This window comes from Scyliorhinus canicula, chromosome 13 (genome assembly GCF_902713615.1).
Source record: "Scyliorhinus canicula chromosome 13, sScyCan1.1, whole genome shotgun sequence".
In the NCBI taxonomy this organism is placed as follows: domain Eukaryota; kingdom Metazoa; phylum Chordata; class Chondrichthyes; order Carcharhiniformes; family Scyliorhinidae; genus Scyliorhinus; species Scyliorhinus canicula.
The window spans coordinates 136,686,389-136,709,089 of NC_052158.1; the positions used below are offsets into that span (position 1 = coordinate 136,686,389).

The window sequence follows — 22,701 nt, forward strand, 5'->3', positions numbered from 1 at the left end:
CCCTGTGTATTCCCTTAGTACCGGTCTTCCACATGCCTTTGCCCGTCATGGTGCTCCTACCCTAGGTAGCGGAAGACACATGACTTGCACTGGAGACTGCAGCAGGCCTTGAGGTTGCCCCAAGCAATTCTGGGCATAGAGGCCTGCCGGAGGCCACATCTGGATTTCCATGAATCAAATAATGGTTAATGTACATTCTGAATTCTCTCTCGGTGTACCCGAACAGGCGCTGGAATGTGGCGACTAGGGGATTTTCACAGTAACTACATTGCGGTGTTAATGTAAGCCTACTTGTGACACTAAAGATTATTAAAATCCAGATTATTAAATATTATTAAATTGATGTTAAATTGTTCCAAATCAGGTTTGCACCCTCCCTCGGCCTTATTGGGGAGGGCTTGGAAAGAGTCGCTGGTGCGAATCCCATTTTTGCCCCCTTGCGATATTTATCCGCCATTATGGGATTTGCACCTGCAGCTAACGGGCCTGCTAAATTCCGCCCAGTATGGAGAAAAGCCACAAGCTAAAACCCTAATTTCGAGTCTAGGGTGTGAGCGACAATTCGAAAGACTTGAGCCTCAAATTTTATTCAATTGCAATAGAGTAATAAAACACCCAAGTGGCTTCCACACCTGGGCCTCATCTGCACTTACCCCTCAACCCCCCATTCATTTTTCAGGAAAGTGGCAGCTCAGCTGGTTGGTGGATAAGAACAGAATATCAAGAAGCTACTGTAAGGATCCAAAGAAAATTTATTGACACTTACAAAAAAAACCTAGCTGTTTGGCTCCTTCAGGTCCACACTCTTAACACAGAACCTCCCTACTCCGATCTAGTGTTAAAGTAGCAGTCATACTGACATTAACATAGCTTGAAATTCATATTTAATGAAAAACTGTGCTGGTTTCCAGGAGATGGCTTGTGCCTGTGAAAATCTGGAGTTGTCATGAGACTTCAGCAGGTGGGCCCCATAGACCATTTTAACTGCCCACTCACCTAGTTTCCAACAGCAACTTGGGCTAAAATTGTCACCTTGAGCTTTATAATCAGGAAAGGGGGATTTGAGAGAGGTGCAGAGGGGATAATTTGATATCGCCGAAAAAGATACAAGGATCACAATGTGGCATTAACTCGTGTCCGTTCACCGTGATGCAGGCAGTATGCCAACTTTATGTTGGCTCCTTTACAACCAGGATTGTATCATGCAGCCAACACTGACCACACAGTGCCTGCTTACCTCAGCAGTGGACCCAGAGGCTAGTGCCAGTTACTTAGCCCACACTACTTAAAGTGCGCCTGCCACCACTTCATTATTGTGACCGATCATAAGCCACTGCTTGGACTTCGGAGAGGATAAGCCAATTCCGCCCCTTGCTTCCATGCGGGTCCAGCGATAGCGATACCGGTTTCCTACAGGTATTCTTTAGAGCATAAACCAGGGACCCAGATAGCGAATGCCGATGCACTGAGCCGATTGCCTTTGTTGACTTGCCCCTTGTTCACCTCCATGACAGGTGAGGTGATTGCAATCCTAATTTTTACAGACTCCTTGCCTGTCATATCATTGCGGATCCGTGAGTGGACCAAGACAGATCTGGTCCTATCCAAGGTTCGGCACAAAGTTCTGTATGGTGGGCAGCATAGACAGCTCCCAGGCGAGTTACAGGCATTTTCCTCAGCTGTCAGAATTCAGCGTGGACATGGTATCCTCTTGTGGGGGACACGTATGGTCATCCTGGATAAAGGGCAGGACCTGATACTAAAGGACCTCCACAATGGTAATTCGGGTGTGGCAAAAATGAAGATGTTGGCCCGGAGTTATGTCTGGTAGCCAGGCCTCGATGCCGACATTGAGAAGATGACCTAACACTGCTCCATTTGCCAAGAGCATCAGAAGCTTCCGTCGGCCGCCTCCCTACATCACTGGGAATGGCCAGGGTGGACTTGGGCATGCTTGCCTGCAGATTCCGCCGGCCCTTTTCAAGAATCCATGTTCCTTTTATTGATTGATGCCCAATCGAAATGGCTGGAGGTGATGGCGGGTACAACGCCCCGCGCAATGATCGAGAAGGTGCGTTTGTCTTTCAGCACATGGACTCAGAGGTGCACGTCACGGGCAGTGGCACTCCTTTCACAAGTGAGGAGTTTGCAGGGTTCATGAAGATGAACGACATACGACATATCTGCATCGCTCCCTGCCACCCGGCTTTCAATGGGGTGTGGAGCGCACAGTGCAGACATTCAAACGGGGCCTAAAGAAACAGTCTTCCGGGTCTATGGCCACTAGATTGGCTCGGTTTTTGTTTTCTTCTTGGACCACTCCACATGCGGTGACTGGGAAAGCTCCCGCAGAACTCCTAATGGGCCGCAGACTTTGTACCTGCCTCAGCATGGTTTTCCCGGACATTGGTGCAAATGTACGCCAAACTCAGGAATGGCAGGGGCATGGCCAAACCGGCACTTTGCGCCCGGAGACCTGGTGTTTGTTCGGACTTTGGTGGTGGTGCCGAGTGGGTCCCTCGGCGTTACCTTTCGACGAACGGGCCCAATCTCTTACCAGGTGCAAGCCCAGGATCGTATTCAACGCAAGCATTCAGACCACCTTTGGTCCAGAAGGCCGCCTCTTCCACACATTCCCCGTCCCAGGGAATCACTTCTCCAGCCGCAATGACCACCGGATTCGGACACACTGGAGGTTCATCCTCACAATTTCCCTCTGGTGCCGCACTCACAGCCTGCTCGGGTTTGTTGCACAACCCCAAGGATACATGGACACCTTCTCATTACACGCTGCCCGATCCTGCGCCTCATACAAATGATACCCAGCCTGCTGTGAAATGGGTTCGACGCCCTCCTTTGCCAGGGTCTTCGATGGATTCCTCGGACATTGGGGGTGGGGGGGAATGTTATAACCTGCCTGAATACTGTTGGCTGGGGACTATTGGCTATCCCATAACTCTTAGGGAGTATGAGCTCCCCCAATTGGGGGGGGGGGGGGGGGGGGGGGTGGAGAAATCATTAGCAGTTTCACCTGCATAAAGAGAACTGGCTGGTGTGTTACCAGCTGGAGGAGTAAAACAGTGGTAAACAGTACTACTGCTGCTGTATATATAAAATTGTAAATAAAATGATTTTCTTTTGACTCTACAAACTTATGCTGGATTTTTCGTGGCCCTCACAAAAGTAACAGTGCATCTTCAGAACTCATTGAATCTCCCCACCCACCAGGCCGCCTGCAACGCAGGCATGAATTACTACTGTGGAAATGACATCAACCTGAATCTCCCTCTCTCATATTTCATGGCTAACCAAGTGATATTGGTATGGAGGCAGTGGAGCTTGCTATTCTGCTCATCATTGCTGGAGGAAAACAGACTCTATTAGCAATGAGCAATGATACCCAGAGCCAGGAGACCAGAGTGGCCTGAGGGCAGGCTCAGGGGCCGGAGAGTGCACCAGCTAAACAGGGGCACATGGGCGCAGAAGGAGAACAAGGGTATACAGGACCCGAGTGCCCTTCATGGAGCTGTTGGACAACATGTGCCGCAGGAGAGTCCGTCTCACGAGGGAGACTGTACCACATTCCTTCCAACTTGGTGCCGCATGGAGGCAGAGGATACCCTCTCCCCGTGACCATGAAATTCACAGCAGCCCCTCTCCCCGTGACCATGAAATTTACAGCAGCCCTCAACATTTACAACAGGGTTGTTCCAGGGCTCAACATGTGAGACATTTCGCAGGCAATCATCCATAAGTGCATCCATGAGGTGACAGATGTAATCTATGGAAGGGCCTCGGACTGGATTCATTTTTGACCTAGACCAGACCAGCAGGATGAGAGGGCTACAGGATTCGGCAACATAGCTGGTCACAGGTGCAAGAGACGATCGATTACACTCATGTCGCTCTACGCACTCAGTGGCATCAGGGCGCCCACTTCATCAACAGGAAGGGATTCCTCTCCCTCAATGTCCAGCTGGTGTGTGACCACCAGATGAGGTTCATGCACGTATATGCCCGTTGTCCAGGGAGCATGCATGACAGCTGCATCCTCAGGCAATCGCAAATCCCTGGAATTGGAGGGTCACTCCAGGCGGCAGGGATGGATTGTCGGGGACAGGGAAATATATACCCTGAGGACTTGACTGATGACGCCTGTGCGGAGGCCTGGGACCAAACCAAAGGCCCGATACAATGAGGCTCACAGTGCTACCTGGTTTGTGATAGAGCGTTGTATTGGGTTTGGTTTTGTAAAAGTCATTCAAGGGATGTGGGCGTTGCTGGCTAGGCCAGCATTTATTTCACATCCCCAGTTGCCCTTGGGAAGGTGGTGGTGAGCTGCATTCTTGAACCACAGCAGTCCATGTGGTGTATGTACACCCATAGTACTGTTAGCGAAGGAGTTCCAGGATTTTGACCCAGTGACAGTGAAGAAACATCGATATATTTCCAAGTCAGTATGGTGAGAGACTTGGAGGGGAACCTCAATGTTTGGGCTGAATTACCCCATTGTCCCCAAATATGTCTTCAGTGCCATTCTTTTCATTTATTCAAACACTGTGCTGACTCACTTGTGTACCTGAATCTTTCAAACTGCTCAAACCGCCTCAAAATCAACTTAAGTTTCAGACGGTATGTCACAATTAGTCCTTAATGTCTCAAATGAAATGCAAAAAGGAATTCTGACCCCTCCTTATTGCTATCTTTTCATTGTGTATTTCATTGAAAAAAGACTCAAATCAGGGTATTCACTGCAGCCATTATTTTCTAAATTTATTTACACCTCCCAACAGAAAGAGGAGGGCAGTAGAGAGGCTACACAACTAACTATTGTGCTCTGCAGCCTGTGTGTTTTGTGGAGGCTTATTTTGCTAATTTCAAATGGTTAACTTTTGACCAATGACTAACCCTCACTCTGCTCACGAGACAAAGGAATTGTCTGATAAAAGGGGAACCAAAAGTGGAACGATAATTCAAAGATAGTGATAGAACGAGGACAATGATGAGATAGCTAGACACATGTCATCAGGCAAACTGACCGCTTCAAAAAAACCAGCAAAGAGTCTCATGGGTCAGTGAGTAATGTTGAAACAAATTGACCACTTTGAATTCTTTAAAAAGCAAGACATTAATCTATAAGGGTCTGGTGAACAACAGCCCCATGCAAGGTTCCTTGGTTCGCGGGGACATTAAAAACCCAGTGGCTAGAATAACGATCTGCAAGTAGCACAGCACAGACACCATTTTGACTCACAAAAAATAGGTGGGTTGGAGTCCTGTGAAGGTGCAAGAAATCTGAGACAGGACCCAACCTGCCTTGAACCCACTCAATTAGCATGAGGGATGGGTGACAATTCACTTTTAAGAAGTGGATTGGTTAGTTCAGTATTATAATGAACCCCTACCTTCATTTCACAGATATTCTATTTTTGACCACAAGCAGTTGGGTCTCCTGGGCCTCAGGAACGTAGCAGCTTAATGAAGGCAAGGAAGCCAAAGCCATGAGGTGTTAAGGGGGGCGGGGGAGGGGACAACCTCCTGTACTCCACGTTCAGGATCCCACTGGGTCCACATCCAACCACCTCCACTTTCCCAGGACCAGGACCTCTCCACTTGGGTCTTTTGCTGAGGTTCTTCACCTCAAATAGCATCCTTCCCCAACCCCCTGAACAGACCTCTCCTTCACATTAAAAATTATCTCATTCTGCACCTCCAAATTTATGTTCCTGTGCAGCAACACATTCCAGATCATCCCTGTGGGAACAAAGTAGGAATTCCCCGGATAAGATAAAATGTATTTCTACAAAACAGAGGTAACACATTAATAAACAAAATGTTATTACTCACTTACTGGACTGCAAGATATAAACTGACACACTGAACCATAGAATTAATGAGGTGTAACAAAATAGTACGGTGGGAATTTGAGAGTATATACGTAACTTCCAGTAGAACAAAGCCCGCTCAATCCAGTGTGATTATGTGTAATGTTGAAATAGTTTCTACCATGGTATAGACCAGGGGTGGGCAAACTACGGCCCGCGGGCCGCATGCGGCCCGCCAAAGGTCTTTATGCGGCCCACCATTTTTTATTATTTTTTTAATTTTAAGGTTAATGGGGGGGCTGTTGGGTTACTGGTATAGGGTGGATACGTTGACTTGAGTAGGGTGATCATTGCTCGGCACAACATGTGTTTCATGTGAAGTTTCTACTTTAAAATATTAATTAATAAAAATTAATTGCTTTTTTTTCTTTAAACTGAGTTACTTTGTTTTTCAAATAAATGTGTTTCATGTAAAGTTTCTACTTTAAAATATTAATTAATAAAAATTAATTGCTTTTATTTTCTTTAAAAACCTTTTATTTTGGCTATTTTAAATATTAATTATTTTACTTAATATACTATGCGGCCCTTTAAAATTGTGAATTTCTGAATGTGGCCCTTGCACGGAAAAGTTTGCCCACCCCTGGTATAGACCATCCATGAGGTGACAATGTAGGCCATACATTGCAAAGACTGGCAGATCGTATCAAACAGCATGTCCGTTCTGCTGTTCGCAACAGGTAAGATACAGGCCATACCCAACCAGCCCTTGCTTGCAAAATTCAAAACAGTGTCCAATATTAGATGTGATTCTGCAATTGGACAACATTTGCCAAATAATCCTCAGTATGCTAAGAATTACACTGACAACCAATTTCTGATAGTCAGTTAGGCTTGCAGTTTGCAGCATTTGTATGCACTGGTCTGGAAGTGACATATATTAATATACAGGGCCCTGTTTGCAGACAAAAAGAACAGGCACACACATTGCACCTGTTTCAGCTGAACAAAATAAGTGACATCTATTAGCTGGTTCATTCCTCAGGGCATTTTAACTAATCAGAGTCAAACTGCCTGGTTTAAATTTCAAACAATTGGTAGTTAATGGTCAGTCACCATCATTCCCCATGGCAGCACCTCTGCCAGAGTCTGCTTGGCACCCAATCAGCACTCTCTTCTCATACAGGACAAATTTGTTGTTTTCCCACACTGGCATTTTTTTGCAAATTGACCTGATGAGTGCAAGATGAAAAGCTGAAACAAAATGTCTCTATTTTCAGCAATCATCTAAAATATCTCAAACTTTATCTTATGAGTGAAGAAATTGAAACAGATAATCATCTGCAGCATCAGCATTGCTGGAACTTGTATTATTCTCCAGCAATGTTCTAGGCTTGCAGTAGCCGGGTGCAAATCTGCTTAGCATTTTAAGCTCAGTATAAACTGGAATTAATTTTGCGATATCTGCCCTTATTCTAGTTGCTCTAGTGTCGCCCAGTTTGCCACATAAGGTATACTCAAAGCCATTTAATATACTCTTACACAGTACATCCTTCCAATTAAGTTTATTTCATCCAGTTAATGTTCTTTAACTTTAAGTAGCTGTACACCACCCTGAGAGTAGGGAGGTCATGAGTAAGGTTTCAAGGTTGCAGGAGTGTACAGGCAGGCAGGAAGGTGGTTTGAAGTGTGTCTATTTCAATGCGAGGAGCATCCGGAATAAGGTGGGTGAACTTGCAGCATGGGTTGGTACCTGGGACTTTGATGTTATGGACATTTGGGAGACATGGATAGAGCAGGGACAGGAATGGTTGTTGCAGGTTTCAGTAAGCTCAGGGAAGGTGGTAAAAGAGGGGGAGGTGTGGCATTGTTAGTCAAGGACAGTATTACGGTGGCAGTAAGGACGTCTGATGAGGACTTGTCTGCTGAAGTAGTGTGGGCTGAGGTTAGAAACAGGAAAGGAGAGGCCACCCTGTTAGGGGTTTTCTACAGACCTCCAAAAAGTTCCAGAGATGTAGAGGAAAGGATTGCAAAGATGATTCTGGATAGGAGGGAAAGTAACAGGGTAGTTTTTATGGGGGACTTTAACTTTCCAAATATTGACTGGAAGCACTATAGTTAGAGTACTTTAGATGGGTCTGTTTTTGTCCAATGTGTGCAGGAGGGTTTCCTGACACAATATGTAGATAGGCCAACAAGAGGCGAGGCCACATTGGATTTGGTACTGGGTAATGAACCAGGCCAGGTATAGATTTGGAGGTAGGTGAGCACTTTAGTGATAGTGACCACAATTCGGTTATGTTTACTTTAGCGATGGAAAGGGATAGGTACATACCGCTGGGGAAAGGCAATTATGATGCGATTAGGCAAGACTTAGGATGCATAGGATGGGGAAGGAAACTGCAGGGGATGGGCACAATTGAAATGTGGAGCTTGCACAAGGAACAGCTACTGCGTGTCCTTGATAAGTATGTACCTGTCAGGCAGTGAGGAAGTGGTCGAGCGAGGGAACCGTGGTTTACTAAAGTAGTTGCATCACTTGTCAAGAGGAAGAAGGAGGCTTATGTAAAGTTGAGACGTGAAGGTTCAGTTAGAGCTCTTCAGAGTTATAAGTTAGCCAGGAAGGACCTAAAGAGAGAGCTAAGAAGACCCAGGAGGGGACATGAGAAGTCCTTGGCAGGTAGAGTCAAGGAAAACCCTAAAGCTTTCTATAGGTATGTCAGGAATAAAAGAATGACTAGGGTAAGAGTAGGGCCAGTCAAGGACAGTCGTGGGAAGTTGTGCGTGGAGTCCGAGGAGATAGGAGAGGCGCTAAATGAATATTTTTCGTCAGTTTTCACACAGGATAAAAACAATGTTGAGGTGAACATTGAGATACAGGCTACTAGACTACACGGGTTTGAGGTTCATAAGGAGGAGGTGTTAGCAATTCTGGAAAGTGTGAAAATAGATAAGTCCCCTGGGCCGGATGGGATTCATCCTAGGATTTGCTGGGCAGGAGATCGCAGAGCCTTTGCCGTTGATCTTTATGTCATCATTGTCTACAGGAATAGTGCCAGAAGACTGGAGGATAGCAAACGTTGTCCCCTTGTTCAAGAAGCGGAGTAGAGACTACCCCAGTAACTATAGACCAGTGAGCCTTACTTCTGTTGTGGGCAAAGTCTTGGAAAGGGTGATAAGAGATAGGATTTATAATAATCTAGAAAGGAATAATTTGATTAGGGATGATGTGGAGATGCTGGCGTCGGACTGGGGTGAGCACAGTAAGAAGTCTTACAACACCAGGTTAAAGTCCAGTCCAACAGGTTTGTTTCAAACACGAGCTTTCGGAGCACTGCTCCTTCCTCAGGTGAATGGAGAGGTATGTTCCAGAAACATTTATGAAAAATGAAATTAAATGAAAATCGCTTATTGTCACAAGTAGGCTTTAATGAAGTTACTATGAAAAGCCCCTAGTCGCCACATTCCGGCGCCTGTTCGGGGAGGCTGGTATGGGAATTGAACCGTGCTGCTGGCCTGCCTTGGGCTGCTTTCAAAGCCAGCGATTTAGCCCTGTGCTAAACAGCCCCATATAGACAAAGTCAGAGATGCAATGCTTGGAATGCGAGCATTTGCAGATAATCAAATCATTACAGATCCAGAGATAGGGGTAATCCCAGGTTAAAGAGGTGTGAATTGTCTCAAACCAGGACAGTTGGTAGGATTTTGCAAGTCCAGGCCAGATGGTGGGGGGGTGAATGTAATGCGACATGAATCCAAGATCCCGGTTGAGGCCGCACTCATGCGTGCGGAACTTAGCTATAAGTTTTTGCTCGGCAATTCTGCGTTGTTGCGTGTCCTGAAGACTGCCTTGGAGAACGCTTACCCGGAGATCAGAGGCTGAATGCCTTTGACTGCTGAAGTGTTCCCCGACTGGAAGGGAACATTCCTGCCTGGTGATTGTCGTACGATGCCCGTTCATTCGTTGTCGTAGTGTCTGCATGGTCTCGCCAGTGTACCACGCTTCGGGACATCCTTTCCTGCAACGTATGAGGTAGACTACATTGGTCGAGTCGCACAAGTATGTGCCGCGTACCTGGTGGGTGGTGTTTCCACATGTAATGGTGGTATCCATGTCGATGATCTGGCATGTCTTGCAGAGATTGCCCTGGCAGGGTTGTGTAGTGTCGTGGTTGCTGTTCTGAAGGCTGGGTAATTTGCTGCAAACAATGGTTTGTTTGAGGTTGCGCGGTTGTTTGCAGCAAATTACCCAGCCTTCAGAACAGCAACCACGACACTACACAACCCTGCCAGGGCAATCTCTGCAAGACATGCCAGATCATCGACATGGATACCACCATTACATGTGGAAACACCATCCACCAGGTACGCGGCACATACTTGTGCGACTCGACCAATGTAGTCTACCTCATATGTTGCAGGAAAGGATGTCCCGAAGCGTGGTACATTGGCGAGACCATGCAGACACTGCAACAACGAATGAACGAGCATCATGCGACAATCACCAGGCAGGAATATTCCCTTCCAGTCAGGGAATACTACAGCAGTCAGGGAATACTACAGCAGTCAAGGGTATTCAGCCTCTGATCTCCGGGTAAGCGTTCTCCAAGGTGGTCTTCAGGACACGCGACAATGCAGAATTGCCGAGCAAAAACTTATAGCTAAGTTCCGCACGCATGAGTGCGGCCACAACCGGGATCTTGGATTCATGTCGCATTACATTCGCCCCCCACCATCTGGCCTGGACTTGCGAAATCCTACCAACTGTCCTGGTTTGAGACAATTCACACCTCTTTAATCTGGGATTACCCCTATCTCTGGATCTGTAATGATTTGATTACCCGCAAATGCTCGCATTCCAAGCCTTGTCTGGCATCTCTGACTTTGTCTATATAAATGTTTCTGGAACATACCTCTCCATTCACCTGAGGAAGGAGCAATGCTCCGAAAGCTCGTGTTTGAAACAAACCTGTTGGACTTTAACCTGGTGTTGTAAGACTTCTTACCTTGATTAGGGATAGTCAACATGGTTTTGTGAAAGGTAGGTCGTACCTCACAAACCTTATTGAATTCTTTGAGAAGGTGACCAAACAGATGGACGAGGGTAAAGCAGTTGATGTGGTGTATTTGGATTTCAGTGAAGCGTTTGATAAGGTTCCCCACGGTAGGCTATTGCAGAAAATATGGAGTTTAGACAAATATATATAGACAAATTTATATAGACAAATTTAGCAGTTTGGATCAGAAATTGGCTAGCTATAAGAAGACAGAGGGTGGTGGTTGATGGGAAATGTTCAGCCTGGAGTTCAGTTACTAGTGGTGTACCACAAGGATCTGTTTTGGGGCCACTGCTGTCTGTTATTTTTATAAATGACTGGAGGAGGGTGTAAAAGGATGGGTGAGTAAATTTGTGGATGACACTAAAGTCGGTGGAGTTGTGGACAGTGCGGAAGTTGCAGGTTACAGGGGGACATAGATAAGCTGCAGAGCTGGTAAATGGAGTTTAATGCAGAAAAGTGAGAGGTGATTCATTTTGGAAGGAGTAACAGGAATACAGAGTACTGGGCTAATGGTAAGATTCTCGGTAGTGTGGATTAGCAGAGAGATCTCGGTGTCCATGTACATAGATCCCTGAAAGTTGCCACCCAGGTTGAGAGGGTTGTTAAGAAGGCGTATGGTGTGTTAACTTTTATTGGTAGAGGGATTGAGTTTCGGAGCCATGAAGTCACGTTGCAGCTGTACAAAACTCTGGTGTGGCCACATTTGGAGTATTGCGTGCAGTTCTGGTCGCCGCATTATAGGAAGGATGTGGAAGCATTGGAAAGGGTGCAGAGGAGATTTATCAGGATGTTGTCTGGTATGGAGGGAAGATCTTATGAGGAAAGGCTGATGGACTTGAGGCTGTTTTTGTTAGAGAGAAGAAGGTTAAGAGGTGAATTAGTAGAGGCATACAAGATGATCAGAGGATTAGATAGGGTGGACAGTGAGAGCCTTTTTTCCTCGGATGGTGATGTCTAGCACGAGGGGAGATAGCTTTAAATTGAAGGGAGATAGATATAGGACAGATGTCAGAGGTAGGTTCTTTTACTCAGACATTAGTAGGGGCGTGGATGCCCTGCCTGTAACAGTAGTGGACTCGTCAACATTAAGGGCATTTAAATGGTCATTGGATAAACATACGGATAATAATGGAATAGTGTAGATAGGCTTTAGATTGGTTTCACAGGTCGGCGCAATATCGAAGGCCGAAGGGCCTGTACTGCACTGTAATGTTCTAATGTTTATGAAGCAGCTGCTATAATTAAGTATGCAAATTAGAATCCGACAACAGAATCTCATCGTATTTGCATCTTTGACACTCCTGGTTTATGTTTCGTCAGTACCTCATTATTTTGTCAAACAACAATCCTGTCTCTACAAATAAATGCTATTATATAAATAATATAATTTTCCAATTCCGTAAATTGGCAATGTGCACCCCACAGACTGCAACGTGCAATTTAACATTACCCAATGCTTCTAAAGTTGTATGATCAAGAAGTCAGTAAAAAAAAATCCCACCCCCTTAAGTGATGCCCCCAATCACTTCCCTAAAATGGCTCCACAGTATGAGCTGTGAATGAACTATTGTCTCATCCACTCAAGTTTGCATATTTGTTATGCACGCTTGTCATTGCAACGTTACGATTAAAATTGGTGAATTTCAACCAAACAACAAGAATTAGAAATTGATTTACTCGCCACATCTCCATCATGTGGGGTCCAAAGCAGAAATGATTATGAGTGAATGTCACTGCAGTGCAACGTCCAGTGGTTTTCACTTCACATCCAAGCAAAATTATATATGCTTTGGCAGTAATTATAAGTTTGAGCAGGATCAAATTAGCAACCCGTTAAATACATCCGTCCCAATTCTAACTTCTATAAAATGGCAGATAAGATCAGATGGGATATATAAATGGACCGCCATTTTCACACTACTGCCGAAATTAAAATGACATCAGCCATCATTTTATCCTCCACATCCTGTCGTAGGGAATCTTAATTGTCATAGCCCGTGGATCAGATTTGGACAATCGATTTAACCATGAGTGGCAAATCTTTTTAAAAATGGAAAAATGCATCAAATCAAATATATTTCCAACCAAAGTAACAATGGGTGGAATTCTCCCCTGGCCCTGCCAGCGGGTTCAGTGGTGGGCGGGAAAGAGAACTCGGCAGGTGTCCAAATATCGGTTTCACACCGGTGTGAATGGGCCCATGGATATCTTCCGTTAATGTCCAGCATGGCGGATTTGGAAACCTGCTGGATGATCCTGCTGAAGGGATGCATGAGAAGGCCCGACCAGAACCCCACCCCCCCCTCCAGATTTCCTGCACCACCAGCGGGAAAACATGCCAATCCAAGTCAGGAACAACGGTGTGCAGAAGTCGGGACTCACCTGAAGAATGTCTGGGGCTGTCTCCAGAGTTTGGGATGGAGGCCACCAGCAACCCTGGGGTGAGCATTTAATTAAGTATCTTCCAGATTCAAGGGCTGGTTTAGCACAGGCTAAATCGCTGGCTTTGAAAGCAGGCCAGCAGCACGGTTCAATTCCCGTATCAGCCTCCCCGAACAGGCGCCGGAATGTGACGACTAGGGGCGTTTCACAGTAACTTCATTTGAAGCCTACTTGTGACAATAAGCAATTTTCATTTCACATGGAAGGTCTATCTTCCAACCTCAGAGTATTCCTAGAGATTCATCTTTTTGAGGAGGTTCATCTTTTTTCAATGGTGAATCAGTGATGTTGGACATCTTTTGAATATGGCATCCAGATATGATCGTGGAATCAATGCCTGCCCTTCCACGGAATATTGTGCAAAGCCCCCAGGTGCATAATTAAGGAGTTTGGGGCCGGAAGATATGGCATAGTTTCCCACCGGCCTTTGCAGCGGGAACACACCAAGTGAAAGTTTCTCCTTTCTGCACAGAGTGCTGGCTGAAGTGAGACACCAGTTGTGTAGCTCGCCAGCTTTTCTAGCCACATTGCGCAGAAAACATCTGCAGGAGTGACCAATGCCGTTACCACTGGCAGGCTGACTCCTGAAAGAGCTGGTAATGTCAGTAATCAGAGATTGGGGCACCCTGATCTCCACAGAAAAAAACATGAACGCCACTCCCACACATACACAAGGAACCCCTCTCCCCTCCCATGGACACAAAGGGACATCCCTGGAAGTGCCAGGGTATTGCTTGGCCATGTCCCTCTCCCCCGGGGGGGCTAAACCTAGATGTGTGTACCCCTGCTTGTTTCCCTGCACCTGGTTCTCGTTTTTACATACTTGTTGCAAATCTCCCCAACCACGTAATGTCTCTTGAGGCGGGGGGGGGGGGGGGGAGAAGAGTGGTAACATGTGGCGGGAAAGCCCTTTCTATACATGATAATTCATTTGAATGAGGTTCCCGATCTCGGGTGGGAACCTTGTTACATCACCAGTGGAGAGAACCTGAAAAAGAGACTATGCCGGTGAGATTCTGGTTTTCCAACTCTCACACGTAGCGAGATAGGCCCATCTCACCTATTTTGCACCCCGGCAGCATTTGTGCTCACAACGAATGCGGGCGTAAAACTATGGCCTCCGTTACCACCACAGGCATTAGTTTACGAAAAAATAAATGTGTTCCTTTCACAGCTCAAAGATAATTGGACACAAATCTTCTGTATGTTTTGTAGTATTGAAGGAGACTGATGTTGGGGGGGGGAACTTCAGAACATTAAATTTTAAAGTGGTTTTTCCAAAATAAATTTAGAATACCCAATTTTTCTTTCCCCCAATTAAGGGGCAATTTAGCATGGCCAATCCACCTACCCTGCACATCTTTGGGTTGTGGGTGTGAGACCCACACAGACACGGGGAGAATGGGCAAACTCCACACGGACAGTGACCCGGGGCCGGATCAAACCGGAGTCCTCCGTGCCATGAGGCAGCAGTGCTAACCACTGCACCACCGTGCCGCCCACGTAATTTTAAAGTGTTGAGTTCATTAGATTTTAGCTGACAGGTGCTGCAGAATGAATGCTCCTCATTTAGTATGTATAAAAATAATTACAAGAGAACAAATCAGAGGTTTTACAGTGGAATCCAGACACATTTTTGATCCACTCATGCCTTTTTGCTCTGGAATTGATCTGTAGGAATGTGATAATAATAATACTAATACTGCAGCAAATAATGAAATTTCAAAAGACCCCATTCATCACATTTTATGCAATTTTTCCTACATTGAAGTTGTGCTTTTATGTAATATAGCACACAGATGCACAACCCCTGTAGATAGGTAACTCCCTGCACCCATCTTCTCCAACCCTAACTGCTGATATCCCCAACTTCAGCCACTTGGTGTTAAGAACTGCTTTTGTTCAACACCATCTGGCGCAAACATTTCAAAAATTGAATAAATGGGATCCAAGATGCTCCTGTTAACCTCCAATTCGCAGCGTCAGAGGTATACAGATAAATAGATCACGGCATGCCACCTTCCCCCTCAGCCAAAATTTTTGTGTGGTCTGGCAAAAGAGTAAAAGAGAGTGAATTTATCTTTGTTTTTTTTATAAAAGGGCGCTGTTCTATTTATGTACGTACATCTTTGAAATCAACTAATTTTTCCCATTATCGCTGAGTCATATAATGTCAACCAAGTTTCATATCTGACTGCTGTGGAAGGATAGATAATTAACCCACACAAGAGGAACATTTCAGTCTTTTATACCAAAGAGTAGACTATGTACACAGGTCAAACCATGTGAGGTTGACATATGACTTTGTATTAATTCACACTGTGGTTTAAATGTTATTGAAAGTGCTGAATGGTGTAACTGCAAGTCTGCTCAGCACAACATTGCAACAAACAGACACGCATGACCTAGTTCCATAGTACAAGCTGCAGAGCTATTAATTCAGCATTTCCAGTTCCAAACACAGTTTATATCTTGTTTGGATATTCTATGAAGTCTGCTCACCAACCTATCGCAATCAGTTACTTCTCTTGTCCCCACCAGCTTGCCTTTGAACAAATTTAGTTTCAAATGTTAGAGTCAACCATATCATACCCGCATTTTTTTTTTAATGCTGAAGTGACTGCAAAGCACCTGCAAGGATATTTTCGACAAGCAGTGTCCAAAAATTGAATAGGTCATTCAGCTGTATGATCATAAGGACAGATGCAATCTAATCAGCTTTTCCTTTGTACAATTCAATCCTATTAGAATTCAGTATTGCATGTCTGCCACATACCTGCATGAAGTAAACAGTTAAATAATTTAGCATGTCTGACAGCACCATTATTGTGCCACCATTCTGCTTAAGGTCTGGAGTCATTTCATAGTCTTTGAAGCAAATTTCAATTGTAATAACCATGCAAATTCAATGCAACATACTCAATATATTTCTAGGAATTAAAATACAGTCACTGCTTCTGCTATCGTTATAAAATAATTGCCATTTTACAACGGTGTTACTTTCTGTAAATGGCAAGTGCAGCAAATCCTACTTCTTGCAGTACAACACGATGCTATGCAGCAAGGCTGTGAGCACTCAACCACAGCAGAAAACAGCCATTTTGAAACCAACAGCAGAAAAACAGAATTGTATAATTATAAAATGGCTGCTGCTGAAAGCCTTGCATTTCAGAATACTGATGCAAATGAACTGCACCACTCCAAATTGTGGATATCTTCCAAAGTGAAATAGGGCAACTTTTATTTCCGCAAATTGCACACAGCATGAGGAGATATTTCGAAACTGCATAATCATCTCGGCGAACGTTTTGTTAATTTTTCACTGAACGTACTCAGAGTACAGATATTTTCAGTCGTGATCAACACTGAATGGTATTTGCCACCTTGCATTATATTGTATTTGCACACATATAGTCCTATATTTGGATTGTATTCAGAAGGCTGGCAGTTTGACAGATTGACGGTATTGCGTTGGATACCAACGAACATCGTGCATATTTAAAAGAAAAATTAATTTAAAGCATAGAATTGAAAATTTTCTCAGTGTTTACATCACATTAGATAATGCACTTAATACCATACAAAGCGCAAATCCCTGAAGTTGAATTCATCCTAAATGGGTAGCCTTTTATCGTCTCTCCACTTGCTTCACTCTTCTCGTCAAACCCCAATACCAATTTACAGTAATGCACCATTTTTTTCCTGCTAAAGTCGCAAATCCATGCTAGCACAAACACAAATGTTGCTAACTGAATAAAGTCAAACAATTAAGCAATATAGAGAGTGAAACGCAAGTGGATGAAGGAGAAATGCCAAGCTTGGAATGCCATTGCTGGTTTGAACTGCACATGCTGACAGGATGCGGTTGTCAAAGAAACATGTTGTTATGCAGTAGTTATTGAGAAACAAATTGTATTTTCAGCACTTGCAGTAGCTAATCTCCAAGCAATTGCTTTAAAACAAATTATTTGTGCTGCAGGTTGGAAGCCATCAAATTAGACAATGGGACAGCTTTCATTGACAATAATTTGGTCCACCTATTTTTAGTATAACTTCCACCTCTTTCATCCTTGTATTTAGTGGTTGAAGAACGGCAGGCCGGTTAGATTTACAATGACTGGCAAGATGTAGAATAACACAATTATTAAACTATGCACTCAATTCCGAATATGAATTTACAATTAAATACTGCGCCATGATCTTTTCAGAGCCATCGAGAACGAAAAAGGTAAATGGCAGTGCTTCAGGGATGCACTCATATCTTGGAAATGCAACATTTCCGATAAAGCAATTTTTCTCATAAGAATCAGCCAGTTAGGTCTTACACAAAATGGAAATCTGTCCTTTCTCGGCTATCCTCTTTTAGCCAGATCCACTGCAGCATCTTTTTTTAAATGGGCACTTCAAAGATTTGTGATAAAGATGCTATGCCAGAAACTTCCAGATCAGCAAACACACAAAATACTCAGTATATCTTACCTTACCTGCTGCTTGTTGTTAAGTGTAATAACCCTCCCCGCCCCCATCTCCCAAAGCCCTACGTACATCAGTCTTGAATGAATAACTGTGCATTCTGATGAACAATCAAACTCTTTCAATAAATATCCTCAACCAAGGATACAATGAAAAGATTTTTTTTAAATAGCCAGCTGTACGTAAATATCAAACCAAATAATATGCGCCATGCATGCTAAAACCTATCTGCGAAGAGAAAAAAAAACAACGCAATCAAAATATTTTTACGATTTTCATGCAAAAATCAAAAGGAGACCAATAGACACTGGACATCTGTCGTGATTACCTTCTTTTAAAAAAAAATGTCAAAACTCTCCAGTTCTCAGGAAGCTTTTGTCGCACTTATGCTACTAATATTGAAGAAACGGGGTTCCTGAAAATTCTGCTCGTCAACAAGACTGCTCTGTAAAAATTCCCGTCTGCAAACCTGTGAAAGCTGTTGCGCGAAGACCATTTCTCCCAGGGCTCAGAGCCTGAAGCTGACTACTGCAAAGGCCACTTGTCACACTAGGTGAGAATCAACCCATGATATCACTGTCAAAAATACCAGTCAGAAACATACAAGCGGTGGTACAGAATGTACACGACTGCTAAAAATAGGTTTCTTGCATCTGCTATCTGCATCATAAACCTGGATCGAGAGATTCAAATCCAAACTCTGGTGAAAACCAAAAGAAACGATATTTGGACTGAGAGATGTCCAGCAACTCCAATGGTATTATAATGCAAGAAATTATTTTAAAAAACAATCTCAGTGCAAACAGCTTCAATAAAGGTACTCGGAGGATAGTTAAGTAATCTATTACTTTGAGCTCTATGAAGCATTTTTTAAAAATAAAGAATTATCTACTTTATGTTGTAATGCAGTCCTAACTATACTCACCAGTGCTGTCAAGGCAACGTATGCACAGTATTTACATACTCACATTTGAAACACAGGGCATCGGACACAGTTATCAATACATGGCATGTTCGGAAAAGAAGCAGTATTAAACCTGCCTGCCATTTTTGGTTTGCAGTAGTAAGCTTAGCCCTGCTGTATACTGCACCATAGCTAGGGGAGGGGGAGGGGCAGCTCACCTTAAATTCAGTAGCTGTCAACTACATGGTGCTGATTCAAATGGATAGGAGGCAACAGTAAGACGTTGTCGTGCACCGATGATGCAAGATGAGCCTCGATCACCAAATTAAAAATAAAGGCAGCGCAACCATATTCTGCTGTGATGGGAGAACAGGCACATCACACACTTGAAACTGACTGCTTCCTGTCCAGTCAGTCTGCTTTACTGTTCAGTTCGAAAACCCAGTACTTCATCGCAAATGCAGTGCAAAAATAAAAGAATGGCAGCAGCATCACCATTAGATGGAAAATGTGTTTGACAGAAACAGGCAATCCTGGGTTTGCGTTCGCCAAAATGCAATTTGATACAGATATTATATCTTTCACTGAATCCTAAAGCAAATATTTGAGCAATTAGATTCTCCTTGAGATGCAAAAATCTTAAAAAACCTTCAGTCCCTCGATTTCTCTGCTGCGATGCTATAATTAAATCCGTCTATTTCTGCACCAACAACCACAGAGACAAAATCTCATGTCACATGAGCAATCATTGGTGTTTACAGAACATATTGAATATGGAAACAGAAGCATCGCAAATTTCTGCAGTGATACACTGCCACACACCACCAGAATGTATTGTGAAATTCTATTTCCTTCAGATTATTTTCAAATGATTAGAAAGCCCAAATATAAATTGAATATTTCACTGACATCATGGTTGTTTTACTCCTGGTCCCTTGTGCATGAAAGTAATTACCGTGTAGTTGAAAAAACGGTTTAAAATATTGTGACCTAAATAGCCACTGGGAGTTTGAGCAACATATAGCGACTAAGGAAGCTTGTAAAATAAAAGAATATGTTGCTAAACCAGTTCTCAAGTGCCACATTATTACAGCTGTAATCTCCTTTGGGTTACCTTCATTAATGCCCTCATGGAAAGAGGGAAGAGTCTCACACCGACATCATCAAAGCCTGCAGGCAGTGATGCAACTGAGCATTTATTTAACTATATGTTGTCAGGAAGGGAGAATATGCATACCACCAACAGCCTCTGCTAATACATTTAAAAAGCTGACATTTCCTCCAAACTGAGTTGCCCGCGAGGGATGAATGAGCGACAAAATCAAGAGCTGCCGACTACTGCCACCTCCGTCACTTGGTCACCTCTCCTCTCTCTCTCTCTAATTTTACATTGGTACATTGCAATTCTTAACATGGATCTCAGCTCTAATCCCTCCCAATACTATATACTATTGCTTATTATCCCATAAATAAATGCTGCTGCATTCTAGAAGTGCACAATTCTTGATATTACAAGAATTCCCTGCCAACACCCCTACGTTTTCGCAACAGTAGGTGAGAGGGTTAGGGAGCTGGATACAGCCTGGATAATTTGATTTCAAAGTTAACATGGATCTTAATTTAGACACCACTTTCCTGTTTGAGCCAGCTTATTGGTCAATAGAAGTTATTTCATTGGTTAATAATACTCGTGTGATGACTGATTGACCGGACACTGGGTCAATACCAGTGAAGGCAGGTTAGGTTTTAGTTTCAGCACAGTTCCATTTCTACAACAGTGACAACAACCAGCATAAATGCAAATGCAAAGCTGTCTACTCATTAGGCTCGCACCCATTGTGAGCATTAGAACTAACAAAACCATTTCCCCCAGTGAGGAGTCCCCATCATCCAACAGGTTCGGGATTCTTGCACCCTGCGTGGATGAGAACGGGGACTGTAGGGAGGATGCGCAAACTGGCCATAGTGGTACATGGAGCACCTATTTGGGGGGGGGGGGGGGGGGGGGGAGAGAGAGAAAGAAAATTTAGTCAGAGTTGGGGATAGTATAGTTAGAATAGACACTTTTCTGAGTCATGTGCAAATTGGCATAGGGTACATAAAATTAGAGAGACAAATACGTGGCTCAAAGACTGATGTGGAAGAAGTGGGTTTCGGTTCTTGGGGCACTGGCATCGGTACTGGAGAAAATGAGGGGCTGTTGTTGGGATGGCCTGCATATGAACTGTTCTGGGACCAGTGGTCTTACAAGCTGCATAACTAGGGACATAGAGAGGGCTTTAAACTAAATGGGGCGGGGGGGGGGGGGGGGGGGGGGGGGGGGGATGTTTAAGAGAGGATATTTAAGCTTACAAAGCTTAAGGGTATGACAACGTTACAAGGTAGCTATTTAGATAATGATACCCAGAGTGTGACAGGAAGGGACAGAGTGTACAAATATTTAAAAAAAACAATAAATAGGGTCATGGTAACAGGACAAAATTAATGGCTCTTTACATGAATGCATGTAGCATTCGGTACAAAATAAATTAATTAACGGCACAAATTGAGGTTAATAGGAAATAAAGCAGGAGATAGAAACGGCATGTAAAAAAGGCAATATTAAGGGAAGGCACCGGGGCCTGATGGGTTCCCGGTGGAATTTTACAAGAAGTTCTCAGACCTGCTCGGTCTGTTAGTGCGGACACTGAATGAGGTAAGGGATGGGGGCCTTGCCCCCGACAATGTCCAGAGCATTAATTTCTTTGATCTTGAAGCGGGATAAGGACCCCCTCCAGTGTGGATCTTACAGGCCGATCTCGCTCCTCAACGTGGACGCGAAGCTGCTGGCCAGGAGGGTGGAGGATGTGCTCCCACAGGTCATTCACGAGGACCAAACGGGTTTTGTGAAGGGGAGGCAGCTGAATGTCAATGTGCGGCGGCTACTTAATGTCATAATGATGTCGGCGGTGGACGGGGAGGTGGAAATAGTGGCATCGATGGATGCGGAGAAAGCTTTTGACAGGGTGGAGTGGAGTTACCTGTGGGAGGTGTTGAGATTTGGGTTTGGTGAGGGATTCACTAGGTGGGGGAGGCTGTTGTATAGTGCTCCGGTGGCGAGCGTGGTGACGAATGGGAGGAGGTCGGAGGACTTTCGGCTATCCCGGGGGACGAGGCAGGGGTGCCCCTTGTCTCCCCAGCTCTTCTCGTTGGCGATTGAACCCCTGGCCATGGCACTGAAGGAATCGAGGAACTGGAGGGGGATCGTGCGGGGGGGGGGGGGGGGGGGGGGAGGGAAAGAGGAGCACCGGCTGTCGCTGTACGCGGACGATTTACTGCTGTACATTGCGGATCGGGGGGGGGGGGGATGCCAGAGGTGATGAGGATTCTGGGGGAGTTTGGAGACTTCTCTGGCTATAAGCTCAATGTGGGGAAGAGTGAGCTGTTTGTGGTGCATATGGGGGACCAGAAGAAAGAGATAGGGGAGCTCCCGCTGAAAAGGGCAGAGAGGAGCTTCAGATACCTGGGAGTCCAGATAGCCAGGAGCTGGGGGGGGGGGGGGGGGGGGGGCTGCATAGGTTGAACTTCACGAGGCTGGTGGAGTAGATGGAGGAGTAGTTCAGGGGGTGGGATGTGTTGCCACTTTCGCTAGCGGGCAGGGTCCAGTCGGTTAAGATGACGGTGCTCCCGAGGTTTTTGTTTCTCCTCCAATGTTTACCCATTATGATTCCGAAGGCTTTCGTTCGGAGGGTTAACAGGAGCATTACAGGGTTCATGTGGGCGCAGAAGACCTCGAGGGTGAGGAGGGTATTCTTGGAGCGAGGCAGTGAGGTGGGTGGATTGGCGCTGCCCAACCTGTGGGTATTACTGGGCTGCGAACGTGTCAATGATTCGTAGGTGGGTGATGGAGGGGGAGGGAGCCGCATGGAAGAGGATGGAGGCGGCGCCCTGTGTGGGCACGAGTTTAGAGGCACTGGTGACGGCCCCGTTGCCGCTTCCCCCGGCAAGGTACTCTTTG

The 22,701-nt window shown here is 44.9% G+C and overlaps 1 protein-coding gene across 4 annotated transcripts in view; it reads right to left on the bottom strand.

The window, feature by feature from the left end:
• zbtb38 (zinc finger and BTB domain containing 38) overlaps positions 1-19,839 on the bottom strand; it is a 56,827-nt gene extending 36,988 nt beyond the window's left edge. The window contains exon 1 of one of the 4 annotated variants that reach the window (XM_038816104.1): positions 19,819-19,839. In XM_038816104.1, coding sequence (XP_038672032.1) covers positions 19,819-19,836 — 18 coding nt within the window. In that variant the 5' untranslated portion in view covers positions 19,837-19,839. Of the gene's footprint in view, positions 1-18,269; positions 18,388-18,768; positions 18,896-18,922; positions 19,357-19,818 lie in introns of those variants that run through there. The other 3 variants (XM_038816102.1, XM_038816103.1, XM_038816101.1) reach the window with 3 other exon arrangements.
• Positions 19,840-22,701: the final 2,862 nt, after the last annotated feature.